This window comes from Notolepis coatsorum (assembly GCF_963971535.1).
Source record: "Notolepis coatsorum genome assembly, chromosome: 9".
Lineage (NCBI taxonomy): Eukaryota > Metazoa > Chordata > Actinopteri > Aulopiformes > Paralepididae > Notolepis > Notolepis coatsorum.
In genome coordinates this window covers 8569994-8593818 of record NC_140173.1, presented here as the reverse complement: position 1 = coordinate 8593818, position 23825 = coordinate 8569994, and the positions used below count along the sequence as shown (strand labels likewise).

General features: G+C 40.8%; 2 protein-coding genes across 3 annotated transcripts in view; one reads left to right on the top strand and one right to left on the bottom strand.

Moving 5' to 3' along the window:
* rmdn2 (regulator of microtubule dynamics 2) overlaps window positions 1–10326 on the top strand; it is a 93100-nt gene extending 82774 nt beyond the window's left edge. For both annotated transcript variants that reach the window (XM_084321353.1, XM_084321354.1), the window contains exons 8-11: window positions 2595–2690; window positions 7271–7324; window positions 7452–7532; window positions 8059–10326. In XM_084321353.1, coding sequence (XP_084177479.1) covers window positions 2595–2690; window positions 7271–7324; window positions 7452–7532; window positions 8059–8112 — 285 coding nt within the window. In that variant the 3' untranslated portion in view covers window positions 8113–10326. The remainder of the gene's footprint in view (window positions 1–2594; window positions 2691–7270; window positions 7325–7451; window positions 7533–8058) is intronic.
* Window positions 10327–13983: 3657 nt separating this feature from the next.
* On the bottom strand, window positions 13984–20120 carry cyp1b1 (cytochrome P450, family 1, subfamily B, polypeptide 1). The gene is made up of 3 exons (XM_084322143.1): window positions 19691–20120; window positions 18506–19514; window positions 13984–17421 (listed from the first exon to the last, which is right to left on the bottom strand). Exons 2-3 carry the CDS (start codon window positions 19504–19506, stop codon window positions 16809–16811), a joined length of 1614 nt encoding a protein of 537 aa, XP_084178269.1. The 5' UTR covers window positions 19507–19514; window positions 19691–20120; the 3' UTR covers window positions 13984–16808.
* Window positions 20121–23825: the final 3705 nt, after the last annotated feature.

Here is a 23825-nt window from a genome sequence, read left to right as displayed (position 1 = left end):
ACCAGCGATCCAGGGCGACATCACAAATCCACGTGTGTCACCACTTTAGTACATCAGTTCTGTTAGTAAACATTTGTATTTGACAACAAGTCAAACCTGCTGAAAAACCATCAATTAAAACTAGGGATGCTCGATATTGGCTTTTTTACCGATATTCCGATATTGTCCAACTCTTAATTTCTGATACCGATATCAACCGATACCGATATATGCAGGGTTTCCCACCCCAAAAAACTGAATAATTTCAGGTAACTAATCATTTCACTGGATATATATATAACAAATATTGTTATTGTTTTTTTCTTTTTTTAAACCGATACCGATATTTTCCGATATCACATTTTACTGCCGATATCGGCCGATAATATCGGTCGGCCGATAATATCGGACATCCCTAATTAAAACCACAGACAAACTCCCCAAACATAAACATTATATTTCATTGTTGTTGTAAGTCTGAACGATGTTGTACTGTATACCGTCACTCTCGTTATGCCTTTGGAATGCTTCTCAACCAATCACAATTCACAAAGTCACTAGGCTGAAACCATCTGATTTATTAGACTGTATAGAAGATTCTAGGTTAAATTTGACTATAAGATTCTAGAACGCTGTTTTTAAACATCTTTTTAAACTTAAAAATACTCCTGCTGTTTTTTATTTCATCCGGTAGATTGTTCCAGAGTTTCACTCCTTTAACTGACACAGACATACTTTTAAGTGTGGTTCGAGCTCTAGGCTGTTTCAAATTGAGTGCTCTTATACCTCACCTCTCGTTCTTTAAACAAAATGTGTAAGTTACTTGGCAGTTGATAACTTCTAGCTTTAAAAAAAATCTGCTGTTTTAAGGTCAACTAAGTCAAGGAACTTTAATGCCCTTAGATCAAAAAACAGTGTGTTTGTAGGATGGAGATAACTAACATTGTTCACAACCCTTATTGCCATTTTCTGTAAGATAATAATAGGATTCAGATTAGTTTTGTATGTGTTTCCCCAAGTTTCTATACAGTAAGTTAGATATGGTAATAAAAGAGTACAATAAATTGTGTATAATTTTTTTTATCGCTTTAACGAATTTAAATTAATCTCCAGAGTTAAAGCATAATTTTTTTTTATTACCAAACAAAATAAATTTAGACTTACTTATATTTAAGTTTATCAGAAACAGCAATGATATGATTGATATACAATATGAATAATTGTTGGGCCTAAAATGGATCCTTGCGGTACCCCACATGTTATCTCTTGAGGAAATGAGCTGAGAAGCGAACAACAGAGGTATTTTTAAAGAAAGACATTGTGTTTTCAATGTGTTTCATAGATCCTAGGGTCATGAAACTGTCTCACATAATAGAGAACCATGTAAACATTAATTCCCAATAAAATGTATGAAAATGACAAACTCGAGATAAGTGGTTTTCATCCGACAGCGATGATTATGGAGTTTCAAGCTGAACGGGATCCTATGAGCAGTGGAAGATAATGCCAGATAGAATGACATATCTTGCACAGTATGCAGTGAGCAATGGTCAAGTTGGGTCTGAGGAATGGACATGTCTTCAGACCCTCATAGGCAAGTAGAGGAGACGATGATTGAATTGGGCAAGAACGTTTTTAACAGTGATATCTTCTGTTAAGCAGAGATAGCCACTAGAATTGAATAGTTGATATGCAATCTCTCTCTCTCTCTCTCTCTCTCTCTCAATTCAATTCAATTCAAATAGGCTTTATTGGCATGAAATATCAACATACTTATTGCCAAAGCAAATCCAACATACAAACAATAACATATATATTATTAAGCAATAAAACATACCATAATATTAGCAATAAGTAAAACAATCAACAGAAACATATTAAATTACAAAATAAACATTCCATCGGGTCTCTCTCTCTCTCTCTCTCTCTCTCTCTCTCTCTCTCTCTCTCTCTCTCTCTCTCTCTCTCTCTCTCTCTCCCTCTCTCTCTCCCTCTCTCTCTCTCTCTCTCTCTCTCACACACACACACACACAATAGCAGGAGCTATTAAGAAGATGATTTACTATAAAAGTTGGGGTGGAGAGAGATGTTTTCGGAGGTTGAGTTTTAAGGGCTCTCCGTGGTGCGTTCATGTTCGACAATGATCTACTGTTGATATTGAGGTAGCGGTTGTCTTTGAAAGACAATGATGCCAAGGCAATGCTACACCTGCAATTACACGCTGCTGAGATGAATGGGGCGCGGAAGGAACAGCACATGTCTGACTCAGCCCCCCTGGTCATTATCTTCTTCTTGGAAAAGTATCAGTGGAAAACGACCAGCTTGTGCCAGAACTTGAGTGTAACTATGGTAACTGTAACCATTTTGACTTTAATGGTTTAGGTGTTACTTTTTAGGCTATACTTTTTTTCTCCTGGCCAATTTATGTGTTTTTTATCCCGGTGGGGCTTTTGGCAAGACATCTCTCCGAATTTGGGAATTGCCAAACGTATGCAGGCTACAACCACTAACACCCCTCTTTGATGGTTGGACATGTTTACATTACAACAGCTGTCATTTAAATTTGCACATATTTCTTTTGACTCTTTCTTAAATGTTCGATTTTTGTGGTTCAGGTGGCTCGGCTAACGTGGATTGAGAGGAAAGCTGCTAGTTTATTTGGAGAGCCTCCAAGTGCCACAGTCCAAGAGGCACTGAAGAACTTTCTGAAGGTACAGTACTGTCATTTGCCCTGCTGCTTTCCCCCCAACCGCTGATATCCTCACAAAACATTTTGAATCAAACGTATAAGCTTAATTCATTCTTGCACAAATGTATTTTTATTATATTTTCGTTTTTTTGGCATGCTCTCCTCTGCATTCCCTGAACTCACCAACCCAGTCAGACACGGAGCACACAGTAGCCTATTTGTTTTGTGCTGAATTGAAACTTGCCTCTAGGTCTCTCCTGCACCCAGTTCTTAAAGACCAAACCTTCGGTATTTAGAAAGGCTTAATCTGTGTTCCCACATTTCACATGTTTATATAGAGAGAAATTTAATTAGCTCCTGGCCAATATTCTCAATGCATGCCTCTTCCTCATGTCTTGTGTATCTCACCCATCAATTTGATTTCAGTGGTCCCTGTTATGACTTGTCGCTCATGGCCGCAAGGACTCAGGAGAGGCTGTGTCTAGCTTCCAACAAACACATCCTGGAAGGTTATATATCTCCAGTTGCTAATCAGTGCCCAGGTGTTATCTGCACTCCCCCAGCAATCGGCAGGCTGTTTTAGGTTGTAGGGTAAGACAGAGAGAGGGGATGAGTCAAGGAAAAAGTCTACCGCTAGAGGTTTTTATGATGCTAGTTATCACAACCTGTGATTGCGTGTGTGCAGATCATAATATTCCCTGAGAGTTGTCTGATTGGTGCTCCAAACCTATAGTTAGTCTGATTTAAAGTGACTTCATGTAGGATTTTAACAATTTTCAAATCAGTTAGTTTAGTTTAGTATAATTAATTACTGTACCTTTTAAGGGGCGGTACCCCAGGTGAATAGGGGGAAACAATTATTTGCAACCTATCTGAATAACTTTAAGGTGAGGTCATCCCTAATCCTAGCGACCAACTGGTCCCAACTGCATCAGCGGAGAAGCTCTAGAATACTGATCATCTCACCAACAGACCACAATACGTCAGACTGCAGGGCAGCTGGTCAGATGTGCTGGTGAGCAACACCAGCGTCCCCCAAGGAACTGTGCTGTCACCTTTCCTGTTCACCCTCTACACCTGAGACTTCTGCTTCAACTCAGCTACGTGCCACCTACAGAAGTTCAGCAATGACTGGTCTGGTGGAGAGCTTTGTAGGGTGGTGCAACAACAATCACCTCCAACTCAACATCAGCAAGACCAAGGAGCTGGTGGTGGACTATCGACGGAGCAAGAAGAGGCCCCCAACTTGGAGACCTACAAGTTCCTGGGAGTACACATGAATATTAAACTGGTCTGGTCTGACAACACTGAGGCCCTCTATAGGAAGGGTCAAAGCAGGCTGTTCTCCCCGAGGAGGCCTTCAACGTGTGCAATATGTTGTTGCAGTCGTTTTACCAGCCTGTAGTAGTACTAGTAGCCAGTGCGCTGTGGAATGCTGTGTTTGGCATGCTTTCCTCTGAGGATACCCCCCCCCCCCCCCCCCAACCATCAAGCTCCACAACCGAAGACAAGAACTGACTTGGTTAACTGCTGGAGAACTAGAGAACTGATGGTACTGATTAACCTTGCACAGACTCTGACGCGCTTTGCACAAGGACTCGCATATCATTCACTAATTTATTCACATCTTCAATCATATTTGTATATGCACATTTATATTTATTAATACTCTTTTGTTATTATACTCATTTATTTAACCTGTTTATTTATACCAGGGTAGACTAAGATTTTGTATATTTGTACAGGGTAAACTTATGTTAGCTATGTATATTTGTACCTGCGGTTTGGATAGAGTGTGTATATTATACCAGGGTGGGCTGTACATATGCCTATAGTGATGTTATTGATAGAGTATACATATGTCCCACCTGTCCAGAGATCTACTATATTTGTATTCTTATATATACCTGTATATTCTTTATTCTCATATTTTACTCTTTTTACCCTGCCTGTACTGTACCTCTCATCTCTCTCCTGTTTCACACATGATTTAGAATATATTGATTATATTTAGAATTTAAATCAATGTTGACATTTTTTATATTGGTGTTTTACAATTTCAGTTTGCTCAAAATTTGTATGGTAATTGGATGTAAACGTGACTATTGATTAACACATTGAGTGCCAACGACGAGATTAGTCGTGTTAACTCGCCATCGTCTTTTTCTCGTTTTTGCTTTTATTAGCAATATCCATTCATTTTTCATCCATCCAGCCTGATGTTATCACGGCAAATACCGCCGTATTGCACATCATTGGATTGGATTGGGTGGGCATGTGCATGTGCATCAGAAAAAAAGTCCGGTCCGGGGTTTTCCCTTCTCTGGCAAGCAGTGTCTGTTACCACATTCACTGGGGAGGCTGGGAGCAGCTTTCGATTATGTGTTTTGGGACTATAACGTTGGATCAATAAACGCGATCAATATTTGGAATGGCGATCAGGAATTGGATTAATCTTTTTGCAGAACATCTGATGTGAGTTAAGGACTCTATTTTACCAGTATTGGGTTAATCAGATGTTTTTTTCTCAGCGTGTGTGTGTGTGTGTGAGTGTGAGTGAGTGAGTGAGACGTTAGCGCTGACCAGGTCATGGATAACAGTGCATGTGAGCGGATCGGAGCGTGAGCGGCGCGGGGCGCGGAGCGGGCGGTTTTGACGTGAGCGAGGAGTGGGTTTTAAAATGTGTCGGCGCGACGTCCGGAGCGAGAGTTCTCCTCCGCTCCAATCCACTCCTGGCCGCTCACAGTGGTTTAACACTGATGTTAATATACATGTAGTACAATGCCAAAGCAACAGATGGCGATGTACAAACATGAAGGCCATTTTCAACCAATGAGAAGGGTGAACCTGTGATATCCTGTTCAGGCTTTGTCACTCACTCCTGTTAGAAAAAGTATCGATGCCATTGTTGTTGTCGTTAGATTACATGCTAACGTTAATGGCAGCGACCATAGCATTGTGGCTCGGCTAGCTATCATCGCTTAATAGAGCTAGTGAATGGATAAACAACGTTATTTAACATTGCAGAATTGGTACAATTACAATGCGGCTCAATACAAACAATTGTTAAGGGGCCCAGGGGGTGTAGACTGTTGTAGTTTGAGCTCATTTACACCATGCTCCAAAAAAAAAAAAAAATCTGCCGAGCGATCTGGCGCGGGGAGCGCTCGATTCAAGGTGAGTGGTGAGCGAGCGGAGAGCGACTTGGGGGCGGGGTCAACATGAGCGATTAGCGGAGCGGACCAAGCTTTAAAGAGCGAAGAGCGGATTTCTCGGCCGCGCCGATCCGCTCACGTGGCCTGATGGATAATAGATTTTTCAGCCCGCTTCTCTAGCGTGCATAAGTACACATATACTATCGATAATCTAGCGTTTATTTGAATACGATTCATAAATCAGCCGAAAAATGACAACATGTTTTGTGTATTCCACTAAAGAGCTATTGTCGTGGAATTTCTCTGGAATTACTAGAACTCTCCAAAACTATACTCGTATTCAAAACGGTATCAAGCGGAAATGTACCAATGAAAAAACAATCCATCTCGTACATGTTGACTGCAAGCAAGTGTTAGATCCTGATCAAACTGGCCAGTATCACGTCTTTGTCTGTTTGGCTCTCCATCCAATTCCTCTGCGTTGTGTCATTTTAATGGTCCTGACGTCTCCGATACTGGTAGATAAGATCCTTATCTCTCCCCGTTAGTACAATCCGCAAACCATAATAATTCTCCACCTCCGTAAGAATCCGACACTTCGACAACGTGAAACACCTTACAAGGAAAAGCGTGGTTTTATTTGATAAACAGAAACCTCAGCTCAGATGTTAACAGATGTTATTGTCCTTGAAAAGTCTATTCTAATGATCTTTCGGTGTGTTCGTCTATCGTCCTTTTGTTATTATGTCCAATAGTGGTCAGGCCTGGTCGTTAGCCTGAACCCTCCTCGTGTTAGCCGAAGCTAATGATGATGTGGCATTCTCCTCCCCCCCCCCCCCCTCCTCTCTGTGATGAGAGGAGAGAGTGTCTTCTGTGTGATCTCAGTCCTACTCGCTCTTGGTCAGATTCTAGTCTGCCCTACACCTGGAAACACCGTTCGACTTATAGATCTTCGCCGTAGCAACGACGGCCCCGCCTTCTGGTTGTCATGTGCCGTGTTGTCATGACAACTGCGTTAATAACCTTTACACACATTTTACGTTTCATTAAGATGAACCTCTCCCTCCTGCTCTGGGAGACACTCGCTCTTATCTCAGATGTTCTTACAAGGAATGTCAACAAACACCCTCGCTGGCAGTGTATTCAATCCACTGGTCACCGTTCTATCACCGTCTTCCATGCACATTTCGATCTCACCGTTTTAGCTGTGGTCACCTCCCCCCAATCTATACATCACATACATTGAAAAAGCACCCCAAATCCTTCACAAGTCATTGATAAGCGAGGGGTGTTTTAGACCCATAGCCATAATTTAAGATATAGTTTAAGCCTTCGCAAATTTCCCGACCTCCCATTGACTTCCTTATTGGCACTCTAGCCCATATATGGTCAAAGGGGCATGGCACTCAATGTGTTAATATGTTTTTGTCTCTCTTTGCATTCACAGGTGGAGGAGATCCATCCCAAATACTCCAAAGTCAACTATGTGTATTTAGCCAAGGTAATGCAACTGGCTTTAGCCTTTTAGATGTCGTCAGCAGCTTTAGCTTGTAGTTGTATCTCTTTTTCTGAGTAAATTACTGTATGCTGGGTTTGTCAAGGTGATCATTGTTGTTTTCTTTGGGTAGTGCTACAAAGACCTGGGCCAGCGGAAGGAGGCTAAAAAGATGTGTGAAGCTGCTTGTTCAATGGACACAGTCTCCAAAGAGGTAGGGATCGTCATTGACCAATCATAGTCCATGCCATATAAAGTCATAGAACACATTTCTAAGAAGTCTATCTCATTTTGTCACAACATTGGTCCTTCTAGTCCCTTTAAAAAGCACTTGCACCAGTTTTTGTGATATTGGACGTGAAAGATATTTGCATTTGTTAGTAACGCCAGCGGAAGTTCGAGGGAAGCGTGAAGCTTCTTATTTGTCAGAGGCATTAACATTCACAATGTTATAATTAATAAGCATTAACATTCACAATGTTATAATTAATAAGCATTAACATTCACAATGTTATAATTAATAAGACAGTGGGCGCCGTGTGCTTTCTGACATGAATTAACATTTGCTCAAATGTTCTACTTCCAAAATCTCAGAAATCAAAAGTGCTTTTTAGATGGGTTGAAACTGTTTGTGATAACTTAGATAGGCTTCTTAAATATATAGATTATTTATTACTTTAACATGCCTTGCTTCCCTCAGTAGATACCATACATTAAATCACAGTCTTTCCTTTGTCTAGGACGAAGAGGCAGAGAAGGAGCTGGTCTCACTTTGCCCATCGCTTGGAGTTTGAAGATGTGATTCAGTAGCTCCATCTTTTTGAGAGCATTACTCTCCATGTACTGAGAGTGGGAGCCACCCACTGTCTCTCTGGGACGCATATATCCACCATGGGTTCTGTAGGCACAGAGAGTCCATTACGTTAATTCACTCTGTGAGTGGAGGGAGCTGGACTATTCTAAGCGTCCAGGATATTCAACCGTCATATCTCTGCACAAATAAGATATGTAAGATATGTTCTGTCATATGCAAACTGATATTGCTATGATCTTTGGGAGCATTCGACTGTCAAGAGTCTGGACTGTCCAGTAGCTTTTTAAATACATTTTAGAGATTTCTTTTATATATATATATGTTTATCTGCATGGACCACTCACAAGTCACCAAGACTATTACAATCGAGCCTATTTTGTAGTTAGAAAACATGGTAGTTAGATTCAGATTGTAACGCTATAGAGACATTGTCCAGTGTCACATCCGACACATGCAGTGGATATTCTATGAACTTACTGATTGACTACAAAGCGTCTCATTTCTAGAAAGTGATCCACCTGGCTTGTTGTTCCTTCCTTGTTTTGTCTCCCTCCACACATTCAAGTAGTGATAACAAAACAAAAGAAAAAAAACGCTTCAAACAATGGAGCCCCCAAACAAATCTGTCACACGGTGACCGCTGGGTGACCTCTGTCCCCCTCTCTCTTCAGCCATTTGAAGGGAAATGTCACCCATTTTAATCATTTGTGTTGTTCCCGTGCCACAGGACAGTTCAGTTGGTATGTATATGGCGAGGCCATACAATCATATACCTATGCTGATTTTAAAATCGGGAATGTCACCCACTTTGTGAGGCTGTAACATGCAAATTAGCTTGTAGTTTTGGTTCAGACCTAGCAGTGGCAGAATATAAGCCCAATTTGGGTGTAAGCTCACACAAACATTTTATGGCCTCACAAAGTGGGTGACTTTCTGAAGTTTTGGTTCAGACCTAGCAGTGGCAGAATATAAGCCCAATTTGGGTGTAAGCTCACACAAACATTTTATGGCCTCACAAAGTGGGTGACTTTCTGAAAATCTGCATCAATCTGTTGCTACTGTAGGTGAAAACCTTGCACCTCCAAAAGCATTCACTTTTCAAGCATGAAACAACCTCATTTTCAGATTAACTTCCATATATTTTGGAAGTTAATAACAGCTCACAACATAAGAGAGAGACCATTCCACTTGCAGTATGAAAATGACCAAAATTGGAGACATAAGGTTTTTGACTTGATAGTAGCTAAATGTTCACATGGAGGAAAAAACTGGTTCTAGAGCCAGGTTAGTTGTCGTCATGTGCCCTCTGTGGAAGGAGAATATTGGTATATTAGTGAACAGTGATTGGAGTGAAGGGATAGTCTTGTGTACTGGTACTACTGCTACTGTGCAGTGTCTCTCTGGCCTGTACTATGTCATGCTCAGTTTGGTATTTATTTCCACCCAAGGTGGGAACAGGGTGGAAAGAAATCCCAACCTGAGCATGACATAAGAGCAAAATGGCCGCCGTGTGAATAGGAAATTGTGGTGCCTGGTTTTGCATTCTATTGAAGAGAATGCCACTAATACGATCTGATCCGACGAAATTGATCCTAGAATCTTCACAGGTTGATTTTTATACTGTTGGATTTGTATCACATTTTTGTTTTTAATGTATGCATTTCCTGTTTTAAACTTGTGGTAGGGCTTTTACTGGTTAACCTTTTACTCATTGTAGTGTATTATAACCACATTGCATTGTTCCTGTTGGCTTAAGAGTACAACTGCTTTAGGGGTTCGTATGGTTTCTCTTTAAGGATATTAATTTGGGAAGAGGCTTTTAAAATCTGTGGTTCGTGATATTCTTTTATTTGATCATTTCAACAATACCTGGAATAGGAAAAATTATATTAAGAAAAAGTTTTACTTTTTGCTTCTCAGATTTTTTTTCTATATGAGCGATATGAATGTATTTTATCTTTATTTGCAAAGGGATGCACAATTAAAATGTTTAAATATTGTAAAATATTCACTACAAAAGAGATTATACTGTATAATGTGACAAGACACTGCACTGAATGATCAATGATACTTAATGTAACTGTAATTAAATGTGTGCATTGCAATCCCTAATGTATGCTAAGTTTGGTATTGCATGCATGTCTTACATTCTTGTTTGTATGCTTGATTTCTCCACAGTTGTGTTCGAGGTGCACTCACCAGTGATAGACAATTTAACGTACACTACATGGTTAAAATGTTTTTTTTGCTTTTATTATCAGCCAAATGTTGAGACTGGTCTTAGTAGAAATACAACAGGAAAGCAAGAAGCAGTTTCTTGCTTGAAAAACTAAGCCCCCCCCCCCATTCCCTTCCTTGCTGTATGTTTTATTTAGCAGACTACAGAGTGTCAGGCTACAGAGTGTCAGGCTACTTGGAATTTGTCACTGGATCAGATTCAAGCCAACTTCCTTCCAGTCTAGTCATGTTTCAGTTTAAAACATGTTACCATGGTAGAATCCTTTTAAGGAAGTACAGTACGTACCAAAGGAACACAGGTGTTTGTACAGTCATGAAAGTAGCTTTCTTGGACCGATTTTATTAGCCTATGACCAGTTTTAATGGAAAGCCTCAGGTGAGACAGTAAGGGCTGTCCCCCCTGAGTAGACATATTAGGGCATTAGGATCTTAGTCAACCTTTTTCTTTGGTTGATTCATTATTTTTGTCATGCTGAATAAAATGTTGCCTGGAAAATTATAAGCACAAGATGACTAGTGGACTAAGAATGATCTAAGTTGAGGACATGCGGCTCCAGGGACAACATGTCCATCTGTGGGTTTATAATGGCAGGTAAACCTGAGACCTGCGAATGCTTGCTCACAGACATGTGGGGGGGTGTTCAGGAGCCACACTGACATCTGGATAACGGGACAAATTACAGAGACGTTGGACAAGGAAGTACTGCTGAAGCCTGACATGTGTCTGTGAGAGATACATGACTGACCCTCCTCTGGGATTCTATTCTCTCTAATTCTGAACTGATTCTGAACAGGTTTACGGTTCCATCAACCGCCCCTAGTCGCTACCAACAGTAGTTAAGTCTCAACGAATGGAATCTCTTTCCAAAAGACCAAGACTGCACATCTTCGTAAATTGCTATCTTGCACGCTCTATTCAAAACATCAAAGATTTCCTATACAAGACCACCGCCATACAAGGTCAACCACCTGTCAAAAATACAGGTTACCGTTTCCGACAGGGAAACCCAAACATAATAATCTTTAGCTCCCAGACCTGCTCTTCGGGATGGAAATTGCATGTGCACGTGCACGCCCGCTCACCACACTCATGCTTGGCATTAGTGCGTGTTTGTTGTGTCAATACAGCTTAAACCTGACATGTCTCCCTTGTTTTTAGTTCACTGACGAGGAATGTGATTCCCTCTTGATATCTGTGTTTGATTTCATTTCAGCAAAAGCTTGCATTCTACCCCTATGCCTCAAACAAATAAGCCACATGCTCCATTGTGTGCATATGTGACATTCATGCCGTTACGTAAGGCCTGGGATCCTTTCACAAAGTGCCCTGGATGTTCACAGGTGTTTCTCTCTGTGTAGATATGGTCAAGAGTGAACCCCCGTCAGTGCTTATGGGTTTGGAATAGTTGCTACCTACTGTAGTTTACTGTAACTCAATACGGGAGGCTAAACAATATAAGCTAAGCTTGTTTTGTGCTAAAGCAATAACCCCCTCAGGCTGATATTGTCAGGAGTAATACTCTTACAGTAAGTCATTATCTGACTGAGCTCGGCTTTTACGGGATATGCAACAGTGTCCATTTTCACATCCTATGCAAACTCACGTGTGTCTCATAATATGACTGCCTGAATCTACTCCTTTATTTTAGCAGGAAGGTGCAAATGCCAAAAAGCACATCATGCATCATAAAGAATGTGTTTTTGGAGTCTCGCTTGTCACACTTGCTACTTTCCCAGTAGCATTTTAAGGCCTGTGATATCTGAGGGGAATCTTTTTTTTCATCGGCAGAGAGAGGGAGGGAGGGGGAGGTATCAGTGGGCCTAATCATCTGCCTTTATCTGAACTTGTCACGCACTAAGTTGGCTGGCTGGCTGTGAGCCTCTCGCTGATCAAGTACAGGATGTTCTGGAACTTCTGGGAGAGCGAGATAAAGCGCAGGGAAAGGGCTCGCCTAAACACTTCCCTTTTGTTCCCACCTCACCTGGCAGGGTTTCCACAATGCAGTGCGTTTCTCCTCAAGTCTACCTACTGTGACGGTGCACCAATCATTAGTGTTAATTAACACCATTGTTGCGTTGAATTCAAATCGAGAATTGTCTGAATGTGTGGAGGTTAGTGAATGCCAGTGACAAATAACCAGTGGCGTCGCGTGGGTAAAATAACAAGGGGATGCCAAAACAAATTTATTAAAGAAAAATGTATTTAATATTTTTATTAATTTTTTATTTTTTTTTTTTAAGTCAAGCAGTCACCATGTACACTACAGTATGGCTCGGCGGCCAGTCAAACTTTATTTTTTATTTATTTAACAGATTGCAGAATGGGTACAATACAGTACGGCTCAATACACACAATTTTATAAGGGGCTGCAGACCAGAGAAAGACGTTTGTCTTGTTTACATCAGGGTCCCCCATTTTCAATTCATAGTGACATACAAGACATCATGACATTTATGGCATAGGGACATGCATGACATACAGGGGGGACCCTGATGTAAACAAGACAAAAGTCTTTCTCTGGTCTGCATCCACTTAACAATTGTATGAATTGAGCTGTACTGTACTGTACCCATTCTGCAATCTGTTAATAAAATGTTCAATCAATCAGGTATTTAGTACTGTTACATTTGTGACATATACAATATTCAAATATACAGTACTGTTACCCATAGATCCTGACAGATATACATATGATGGGGAGGGGAGGGACTGTAGATTTTTTTTCATATTTAAGCCAAATAATATATATAATATATTTCTCCCTCCCTCGCTCTCTCTCTCTCCCTCTCTTTCTGAATATTACACACACACAACACAAATATATATACACACACACACACAGTGTGTATAGGAGGTTGCCTGCAGGTCTGGTTTGATTATGAATCAGAGAGAGAGATAGCCCCTTTGAATGTTATGAATTGAAAATGGGGGACCCTGATGTAAACAAGACGAAAGTCTTTCTCTGGTCTGCATCCCCTTAACAATTGTGTGTATTGAGCTGTACTGTATTGTACCCATTCTGCAATCTGTTAATAAAGTGTTCAATCAATCAATCACGTTAGTTAGCATCCAAGCTAGCCATAACAGTATAGCATCCAAGCTTCTTACCTGACCAATAATCCTCCTTGCTCCTTCTGAACAGAGGGATTTGTTAAATCATTATATCCACAGTGTGCTGGTCCTCAGTATTATGTCCCGCCGGCGAAAAATAAGTGCCTAATAAAGTGCTAAATGTTTGATAATAGAATAGAGGCTTCTAAAGTGCCTGCTCTGTTAATAAAATTTTCAATCAATCAATCAATCCCGCGAGGGGATGACGTTCAGACCTATGGTTGGTTCAGACGTTGTCACGTGACTCACGTTAGCAAATGGCACGCAGAGGGGAAGCCAGACTACTTAGTCCTCTTTTAGTCCGTTTTAAGGTGTGGGCAGGTCTTTAGTCAGCTCGAATCTGATTCGCTAGTATTGGTTTTTGACTCCACATAATGGGAGGCTGGAGAAAGACACCCCTCCCCTCTCCTCTCCTGCAGTGAGCACACTGAGTCTGACAGTGTGTTAGAGAGAGTGAGAAGGAGAAGAGGGAGACATTAAAAAAAAATTATAACACAGAGATGAAAAAGAACGATTTTTTATTATTATTGTAAACTATACAAAATAAAAATAATTATTTTTTTTCATATTTCATATTAATTCATATTTTAATAATGGGGAAGCCTGGCTTCCGTTGGCTTCCAGGAGGATTCGCAACTGAAGTTTATTTAGTCAACTATTGTTTTCATTCTGTCTGGGGATAAGATACCCCCCTCCCTTCTGTTCTTAGGAATGGAAAATAAAAATACCACTTAATTTTGAAAGAGTGGTTTTCTCTGAATCTCTCATTGGTTTCTGTCAACATGTATCAAATCATTGTGAAATGGTGTAAAATAATAAGCAAAATGTGAATGTTTATTTAGTCTTGCTGTACAATATCACACTCATGGTTAGCATCTCTCAGAGGACATAAGGAAATACTCAACACCACAGCTGCAGTAATGGAGTCAAACCTTGAAGTATTGGTAACATTGGTGCTGTGAGCTAAAATTGCTTTTTATTGATTTATATTCTCAAAATGTTTTACTGTAGACTCGTTTGATTTGTATCTAACGTCTAAAGATGCTGATGAGATAAAGGTGCAGTCTGTCAAATTTTAATTGATTTTCAGCATTCAGTTTCAGCCTCCATGTTGAGCCATAATAGGGGAATGTTAATCTCTTTAATCGTAATCTCTTTTTAAAAAAGAGCATATGTAACGGATGGTACCGCGAAGAGCAGTCACGATGGACTTCCGATGTTGTGAAGTGACTGGGGCGAGTAGCGGTGCTGTGGGTTAAACTCACTCTCACCCTCAAAAGACACATAGACACGTTACAAAGCAGTGAGTTCACTTCTTGGTATAGCGGTCTGTGCTGTTGCCTGCAGCATGGGAGACCCGGGTTAGAAACTCCCTTGGGGCATTGAAGTTTAAGGTGACGATGTCACAACCGTTACACATATAAGGACAGATCTTAGGACAATTGTATGTTGTAATGTTAGTAATTGGTCTCTGAGATCCTCTGCCAAACCCTAAATACACAAATACAGCATCCTGTATTTCAGCTGGTTTCTATTTGCATCTGAAGCAGCAGATGTGAAATGCACTCATTCACTCATTGTTTTACTTGCACAAAATGTAAACATATATGTAATATTTAAACACGTTAGTCTGAAGACCTTTCTATGTGTGGTGGAAGTACTTTTATTCATGGTTAATTTAAAGTGATTTAGCCACTTGCTTCATGTGCATCTTCCAATGTGAAATACACATTTCATGAGTGCTTGTGCTTTTGACTCTATGATTATATTCTCTGGTCAAACAACAGAAAGAGGAACAAATCATTTGGTAACTGGCATCTTCAACTTGGAACTTAAATGACAGGGTTAAAGAGCAGCTTATTGGACATTCAAGCTTATAGACAGTGGAACATTAGCAAAACCACAGTGTGTAACAAAGTAAAAGGGGAAGAAAACTATGTATGACTAAATAACACTGATCTAATATAGATCTAATATTAGTATTTGCATGCGGTTACATGTATTGTACAGCAGTACTTGCAGCAAATCAGTAGCAATGTTTGGTTTATCCTTTACACTCCATAGCCTTGTCTTTCGGAATAAAATTAAAAATAGTAGGTCCAGATTTCACAACATAAGTGAATCAACATTTCAAATAATTCTGGGTAGAACATTTGGCATTTCATAGGCCTTATTCCTGAGTAACTATGTATCTATAGGCCTACTATGTAAGTAAACTAAAACTCTACACGTGTATAGGGTATTGCTTCTTTAATTTTAGAAGCCAGAGGCCAAAGGAGTGAATTACAAAGTGAGATTATCAGCCAGTTGCAGAATTACTGAATTGGTCATGATCATGATAGTTACTCTTGTGGAAGGCAATGTAAAGCTTGACGGCATTATGATATATAAACCTCTTCCTGTTAGGTCTGCTCTTACTGATTTACAGTATGGTGAAGCTACAGTGCAACTATATATTAATGCAGATATTCTGCCATAATGATTTTGTTAGAGAAGATTCTGGCTAAATGACAAGGCTATGTTATTGCAGCTATACTGTATGAGCTAATGTTCAACCATGGTGGCTAACCATAACCACCATGTTGCATGGTTAAGGACCTGATCTGGCTGATATTAATGATGAGCAGATGGTTGCACCAAAATGTGTTATTTTGTAATAAGATGACAGTGGTGACATTGTTAGGTCTGGCGCACCATAGCTTTGGCTTCACCATCCACAGGCAGTTGTCAAAATTGATGAATAGAAATCATTATTTTCATGTCAGATTGCCTTTTATGTTCTATTGACCATATTCACACAGCGTCCATTTTGCTATTATGTCATGCTCAGTTTGGGATCCCTTTCCACCCTCAGGGTGGATCCGAACCTGAGCATGACATAAGAGCAAAATGGCCACTGTGTGAATATGGTCAGTGTTACTGTATGTGAGATGCTGATGTAAGTCACATGATGGGGTGTATGAGAGGTTTCTACTCTATAGACCTGGTTCTGAACTCCTCCAGTAAAAATATGCCACTATTAGCACAATACTTAAACAAAATTTAAATACTCAATGCTCTCCAGAATCTTCCTCAGCTCCAGATAATATGAATGGTGTCCTGTGAAGCAATAACAATTATTTTATGCAGAAGATAGGAATTTTGCCTGAGCTTTCAGCTTATAGATATATTTAGGTGATACCCGATGGCACATGGGGGGGGGGGGGGGGGGGGGGGGGTGAACAATAAGTCACAAGTCTCATAGATCACTTCAGTGTTTCTTCCTTCAACCTTCATTATTTGTCTATTACTTTTTGTCTTTTGTTATGATTTCAGCTGACCCTAAGTCAGTCTGATCTGCCCTTGCCCATGTCCTCCCGGGTCTCTCCGTGGAGGTTCTGCCTTCTCACCCCATCCAGCAGGGCCATGCTGTCTCGCAGAGACACTGCTATGGAGAAGGGGTAAGGCTTCAGAGTCAGACCGTAATTATAGTCCATCGTGAGCGACTTGGACGGGTCAGGCGTTATCTGGCACTGGTGAGTCAGCAGGGATGTGAACAGAAACAGCTGCATCTTGGACATGTCCTCTCCGATGCACCGCCGCTTGCCCAGAGAGAAGATCAGCACACTGCTGGTCAGGTCCTTGTCCAAGGCTCCGTCCTGGTCCAGGAAACGCTGGGGGTCGAAGGTGTCGGGGTGCGTCCAGATAGCCGGATCGTGGTTGATGGACCACTGGTTGACGAAGACCACCGTGTTCTTTGGTATGGCGTAGCCCATGAGGGAGGTGTCCCTGGTGGTGCTGTGGGGGATGGTGAGGGGCACGAAGCTGGTGAAGCGCATCACCTCGTAGATGAAGGCCATCACGTACGGCAGCTGGGGCTGGTCCTCGAAGGTGGGCAGGCGGCTGCGGTCCACCACCTTGTCCACTTCCTCCTGGAGGCGCACTTGCATGTCAGGGTACCTGCATTCATAGGGTCAAAGGTGAATACTCAGATCAATTAGATTTACACAAAGTGCATGGTATAGGAGACCTCTAGTCAATACATGAGGTAATCATTGATTGCATCTCTAAAGTCCCTGTCTGACGTCTGAAGATGATTTTTGTTGCCAAGCAAAAGGGGAAAAGATTGAATTGAGAATTACAACATCCTGTGTGATTAGAGGACCTAATGCACATGTATTCACTGCACATATGGCTTTATTCTGCTCTGGAATTAGTGCCTCAGCCCTCTTAAAGGGGCACTTCACCAAAAAGAAAGCAATATTGATTTATTTTGCACATAATCTCACACACGTACAAAAGCTCGAAATAGTTTTGCACCCATTCATTTAGTTTGACAGTTATTGAGAGTAAATTAGTTTGAATACGGCCACCATTGATGTCATCGGGGACATTGAATCCTTGTGTCATGTTAATTACAGATCAATGACATTATAGCAGTCCTTATAAACTATTACTATTTTATTTTAATCTATATAATCTCATAGAGCTGTAATTAACACAACACAAGTATACAATGTCCCCGATGACATCACTGGTGGCCGTATTCAAACTAATTTACTCAAACTAATTTATACTCAATAACTGACTGAACGTTTTTGAATGTGTTATGTGCAAAATAAATCAGTATTGTTTTTTGTTGAAGTGCCCCTTTAAGTGTGCCATTAGTCACTGAGAGGCTTCAATGCAGCCTGTCTGCAAAAATGAAAAGATGTGTAGGATAATCAAAGGATTTATAGAAAATGTGTAATATTGAACTACAGACGCATGGGGCTTGCTGCTGCAGTAAATCACTTCCGGCTTGCAATGTATGCCTGTTATGCTGTCAATACCTGCCGGGCTCAGCTTCCCACTCCCGGTAGGCTATTATTACATAATAACACCGGTGCTACTGCTACAGCTTGCAACATGATGGGGACCTACAGTTTCTACTGTAGAGACTAAATATAGTCAGTTACTGTAGACCTATATTTACTGTAAATGGCATAACCATAACTTTCAAATTAAATCAAGAAAAGTATTGATAATAAGAACACTTGGTTACCTGACAAGTATCAAGATGATCCACTGAAATGCAGTCGATAGTGTGTCTTGGCTTGCTCCAAAGATATCACCAACAGTCGGGGTTACGTAGTCCTTATCCACTGGGATACCCTCAGTGTTTGCTTGTATTTTGCCCAGAGCCAGTATGAAAGCATCCGTCATGTCTCTGATGGTACCCGACTGGATCGTTTTTCTATGCTGGATCACTTTGTCCTGAATAAACGTACCAAATTCCAAATTGAGCTTTTTGAAGTTGTCAAATATGGTTTTGATGGGGTTGGGGAAGTATTGGAGCCACGGCATCACGTCCACTATACTGCCGGCGCCCACCGTGCGCGTAAACTGGTCGTTGCGCCCCACCACCTGCTGGAACTCGGCGTCCTCGTAGGAGTACCTGCTCCCGAAACACACGGCGCTCATCACGTTGGCGGCCGACAGGACCAGATATGTCATCGGTTGGAAATATTCGTGCTCCCGTGTTTTCAGCAGAAAAAGGCGAACGAGCTCCCTGACTTCGCAAAGCATGTGGTTCTCAAGTGTCTTTTTGGTGCGTGCGTTCCCGATGGAGAACATCCGAACGGTGGACTGGGCCACTTTTCGATGCACTTTCCACCACTCGGTGAACGGGCCAAACGCGAGACTATCGCCGTTGGAGACGTATTGAAAAGAGGTAAAGTCCGGTCTTCCAGCGAAGTCAAATGCTTTCTTCACGAGCGCCTGTCGAATCGAGTCGCCGTTCAGCACCACCACCTTCCGACAGCCCAGTTTCACTTGGAAAACATTGCCGTATTTCTGTGCCATGCGCGTAAAGTAGAGGTGCGGCGCGCTCCTTCCGATCTGCGCGGCGTTCCCGATGAGCGGCCAGGGGAAGGGTCCGGGCGGGCGGCGGGTCAGGCTCTGCCGCAGCCAGCGCCACAGGTGCAGGACAAACAGAAAGGTCACAGAGGCCACTAATATACTCCGTGACGACGGGTGGTTTATTTCCTCCAATATGCTATTCATGGTGGATCCTTGAAATAATCAATAATAAAACGGATTATGTCAGATTTAAACATTCAGACCGAATTGATGAATTAGTCAAACGCATGCTGAACGAACCATATAATAGGTTGGCTCATAAAAAATAGAAAATGTGCCCTATAAAAAAATGAAATAATGTTACATGTGAGTAGGGTTTGGAGTATACCTGGATGCACAATCCTTGTGCACTCGATGATAACAGCGTTACGATATATCCAGACTGTTGGTGTTTTATATCGGATAGATATTTTTTTTACTCAGCCTACTTCAGATAGGCCTAAGTGTTTTTCCATTACTTGAGGAAGATATTGCTACATTTGTATTTGAAGACAATATGTAAAATATATCCCCTTACGAGTCTTGCTGTTAAATGTATGTTCAGTCTGAACTCTGAAGAGACAAATTAGAAAGGAAAAAAAATCACTAGTCGCCAAACGCCTGTATTCATCCATGGAGGTCAATATGTAAGGTTCATGCTCGCTCTCTCAGTCTACTTTAAAACTGTGCAGTTGCAAGTGAACAAATTTATCCTCAACATATTGTCATAGGGCATCATTGCTCGTCAGCGTATGTGTCGTGGTTTGTTACAGTGGGTGGGTTTGTTGCAAAGTGTCACCCCCTCTCTCCTCTCTCTCTCCCTCTATCTCCCTCTCATTTACTCTAATCTCTCCTCCCTCTCTCCTCTCCCCCCTCTCTCTCTTTCTCTTTCTCTCTCTCTCTCTCTCTCTCTCTCTCTCTCTCTCTCTCTCTCTCTCTCTCTCTCTCTCTCTCTCTCTCTCTCTCTCTCTCTCTCTCTCTCTCTCTCTCTCTCCTCTCGCTCTCCCATCTTTCCCCTCCCCTCTCCCTCTGTCTCTCCCCCTCTCTCTCTCTCTCTCTCTCTCTCTCTCTCTCCTCTCTCTCTCTCTCTCTCTCTCTCTCTCTCTCTCCCTCTCTCTCCCTCTCTCTCTGCCTGCGTGCTGTCCTGCAATGGTGTTGTAAATGCAGTTATCGACGCAAAGGATATCTTTGCATTTGCAACCATAGATATACAATGCACATAGATTAAACTAGCTAAACTTTTTTTTTTTTTTTTTTTTTTTTTTTTTTTTACAGTAGGCCTATATTACGAGTTGTAAAAAATATATAAATAAAGAATATATCAATTAATAAAATAATACCAATCATTAACCAAACATGCATTTTGCATGATGATTTATTATTATGATTATTATTATTATTATTATTATTATTATTATTATTATTATTATTATTATTATTATTATTATTATTATTATTATTATTATTATTATTATTATTATTATTATTATTAGTGAACAGCACTGATGAGCTGCGTATATATAAAAACAAATTTGTATGGTGCTTCACCATTGACTGCCTCAATTATTCACAATTATTGTATCGTGAGGAATAGAAAACAGCGGTCGATATAGTGAAAATGTTCTAACTAAAACGCTATGTCCAATGTCCTGACAAGTAACCTAACATAACAACTAAACTAAATTTAATCAACTGAACAGGAGTGACGTCAACTTGATAGCTATATTTAATAGTCGCTCTCTCCAGTTTGTTGATTCAACACTAAAAAAGCCATTGCAAGATGAAAATACAAGTTGAGGCAACTTGTGATTTTTTACAGTGTGTTGATCCTTGTACTAAATTATGAAAGACCAGTGAACATATTTTTCGAGAGAAACATTTACGATTTAGGCCTACGATTATATCTGGTGCAATCAGGATGCCTTCACCGACTTTAATTGAGAAAGTAAATGCATAAAAGGTACAAATGAAGATGACAGAATGTACCCTATATTTTAGCCTGATATTTCAGATTATGCTAACTTTAAAGTTACTGTATTATAAGTTATATTTAAGTATATAAATTAAGATTTTGAATGTTTTGGCTTTTGAAATCTGCGCATGTGGACAATGATTATCCTAAAATCACACATGGTGACACAGTGGACAAATATAAGATAATTATCACTGCACTTTAATTTTCACTCTTCTCTTTGCCTCTATGATTTCAAAGCATTTGAATCTATAGCCTACATTGTGCGCCTGGCCTACTGTATATGCCAAAGCGATATTGGACTATTGAACAGCAAAACTGTCGACAAAACGCAATCGTCTTTTGTAACATAGGTGTATACAGTAGGTAACAAAAGTGTTTTCGGTATAGGCTACTTTTCTCATTGCAATTGATATACATTGCTTTATCTCTGAGATATCAGTATCACATGTTCATTTTAGAGGGAGCTTTTTTACCATCAGGAGGAGGCGAGCTCGTGTTATATAGCTCAATTATTTCATTAATTCGGTTACAACATTTGGATATCATATTAGGCTACCATGCACATTTTAAATATAGGCCTGTATACGTGCATGAGAACATTATCACAGGATATCAGGAAAAATACCATGATCATGCCTATAATATAATCATTTTGAAATATATTGACGTTCTTATACACCTTGTTTGTTGCTTGTCACACTCAAGCTCTAAACCCTAAATCTTGAGTGTTATACCGTGATGCCGTCTTTGATTTTTGTTTGATTTAGATTAGATTAGATTAGATTGTACTTTATTGTCATTATATTTGCATACAACGAGATTTGGGACTCAAGCTTAAGGTGCAGTAATAAAATCAAGTGATAAAAGAGCAACATAAAATCCTATACAGAAACATTAATGCTATACAACAAGACAATGTTACAGTCCTGTAGAATATACAAAATAACAACAATATACAGAATAGCAATACACAAATAACAATCACAGTGTCAGACGGTAGTGGGTGGGTATTGCACTGTGGATATTGCACATCAGGATGTTGCACAGTGGGATGAGGGGGAAAGGTGAATTATTAGTTCATGTTAGAGTTCAGGGTGGTGATGGCTCTGGGGAAGAAACTGTCTTTCTTTTTAGACATTTTGAATGTTTGTCTGCTGGTCTGTTTGGTAGTTATGGGCGTATAGGTCCATCGAAAAGGCGATGTTTTTGTTTCTTGCTGTGCTGAGGTCAGGTTGGTCTGAAAGATGGATATGGATTTGTATATCATGCTTCAGTACCACGGACAGCGCAAAAAAGAGAACCCATGCCATATAGACCATATCCAGGTCTATGACCTTGAACCTCATGTAGTTTAAGGCAGCATTTGAACATTAAGTTACATACAAAGAAAAATCCCATCTGAGGTGTTTGATAAGATGAATATTATCGGATTTGAATTTGTTGATTCCTTTTGATCAAAGCGCAAAGTACAAAATTGTATATTGTATTGTATGTAGTGTACTTAGGAACCAGTGCCTTCTCAGGAATTTAGCATGTCTATTTTTATCATGCACATCTTATGTCTTACCTGTTTTTTTTTCCTATGTCTATTTTATTATTGCACAATCGATGCGGGCATGACCACCCACATTTCACTGTATGCCCTGGTATGTATGTGACAAATAAACCTCTTGATTCTGATTCTTGATTCAAGGTCTGTACATGCACGATCCATTTTCTGTATATAAGATAAGATAAGATAAGATGTTCCTTTATTGATCCCCTTGGGTAAATTCAGGCATCATAGCAGCATGGGGGAGGAGAGAGGAGAGGTACAGGTACATGTGATAGTAGAAGACTACTGTATATATATATATATATATATAGGCCTACTTTCTTTGTTCTATTTTATGGCACATGAGGTGAGGTCGTCTCCACCATGGAGACGACCCCAGTCTCTGCTCACTGACTGGACCCACTATGGAGACGACCCCAGTCTCTGCTCACTGACTGGACCCACCATGGAGACGACCCCAGTCTCTGCTCACTGACTGGACCCACCATGGAGACAACCCCAGTCTCTGCTCACTGACTGGACCCACTATGGAGACGACCCCATCACTGACTGGACCCACCATGGAGACGACCCCAGTCTCTGCTCATTGACTGGACCCACCATGGAAACGACCCCAGTCTCTGCTCACTGACTGGACCCACCATGGAGACGACCCCAGTCTCTGCTCACTGACTGGACCCACCATGGAGACGACCCCAGTCTCTGCTCACTGACTGGACTCACTATGGAGACGACCCATTCAACTTCAGCCCCAGCATCACCTCTCCTGCTCCACATCACCATTAGGGCACATCATTTGCTGAAAAGAAAGAATTATCTAAGATGATAAGTAGCCTATGGCAGTCTGGGGCTTCAGTCTTTGTTTGTTTGTGTGTGTGGTTGGCCAGCCATAGCACTGTCAATGGTCAAACTGGTGATCCTGAACATTTGCATGTGTGTGTGTCTGGACCCAAT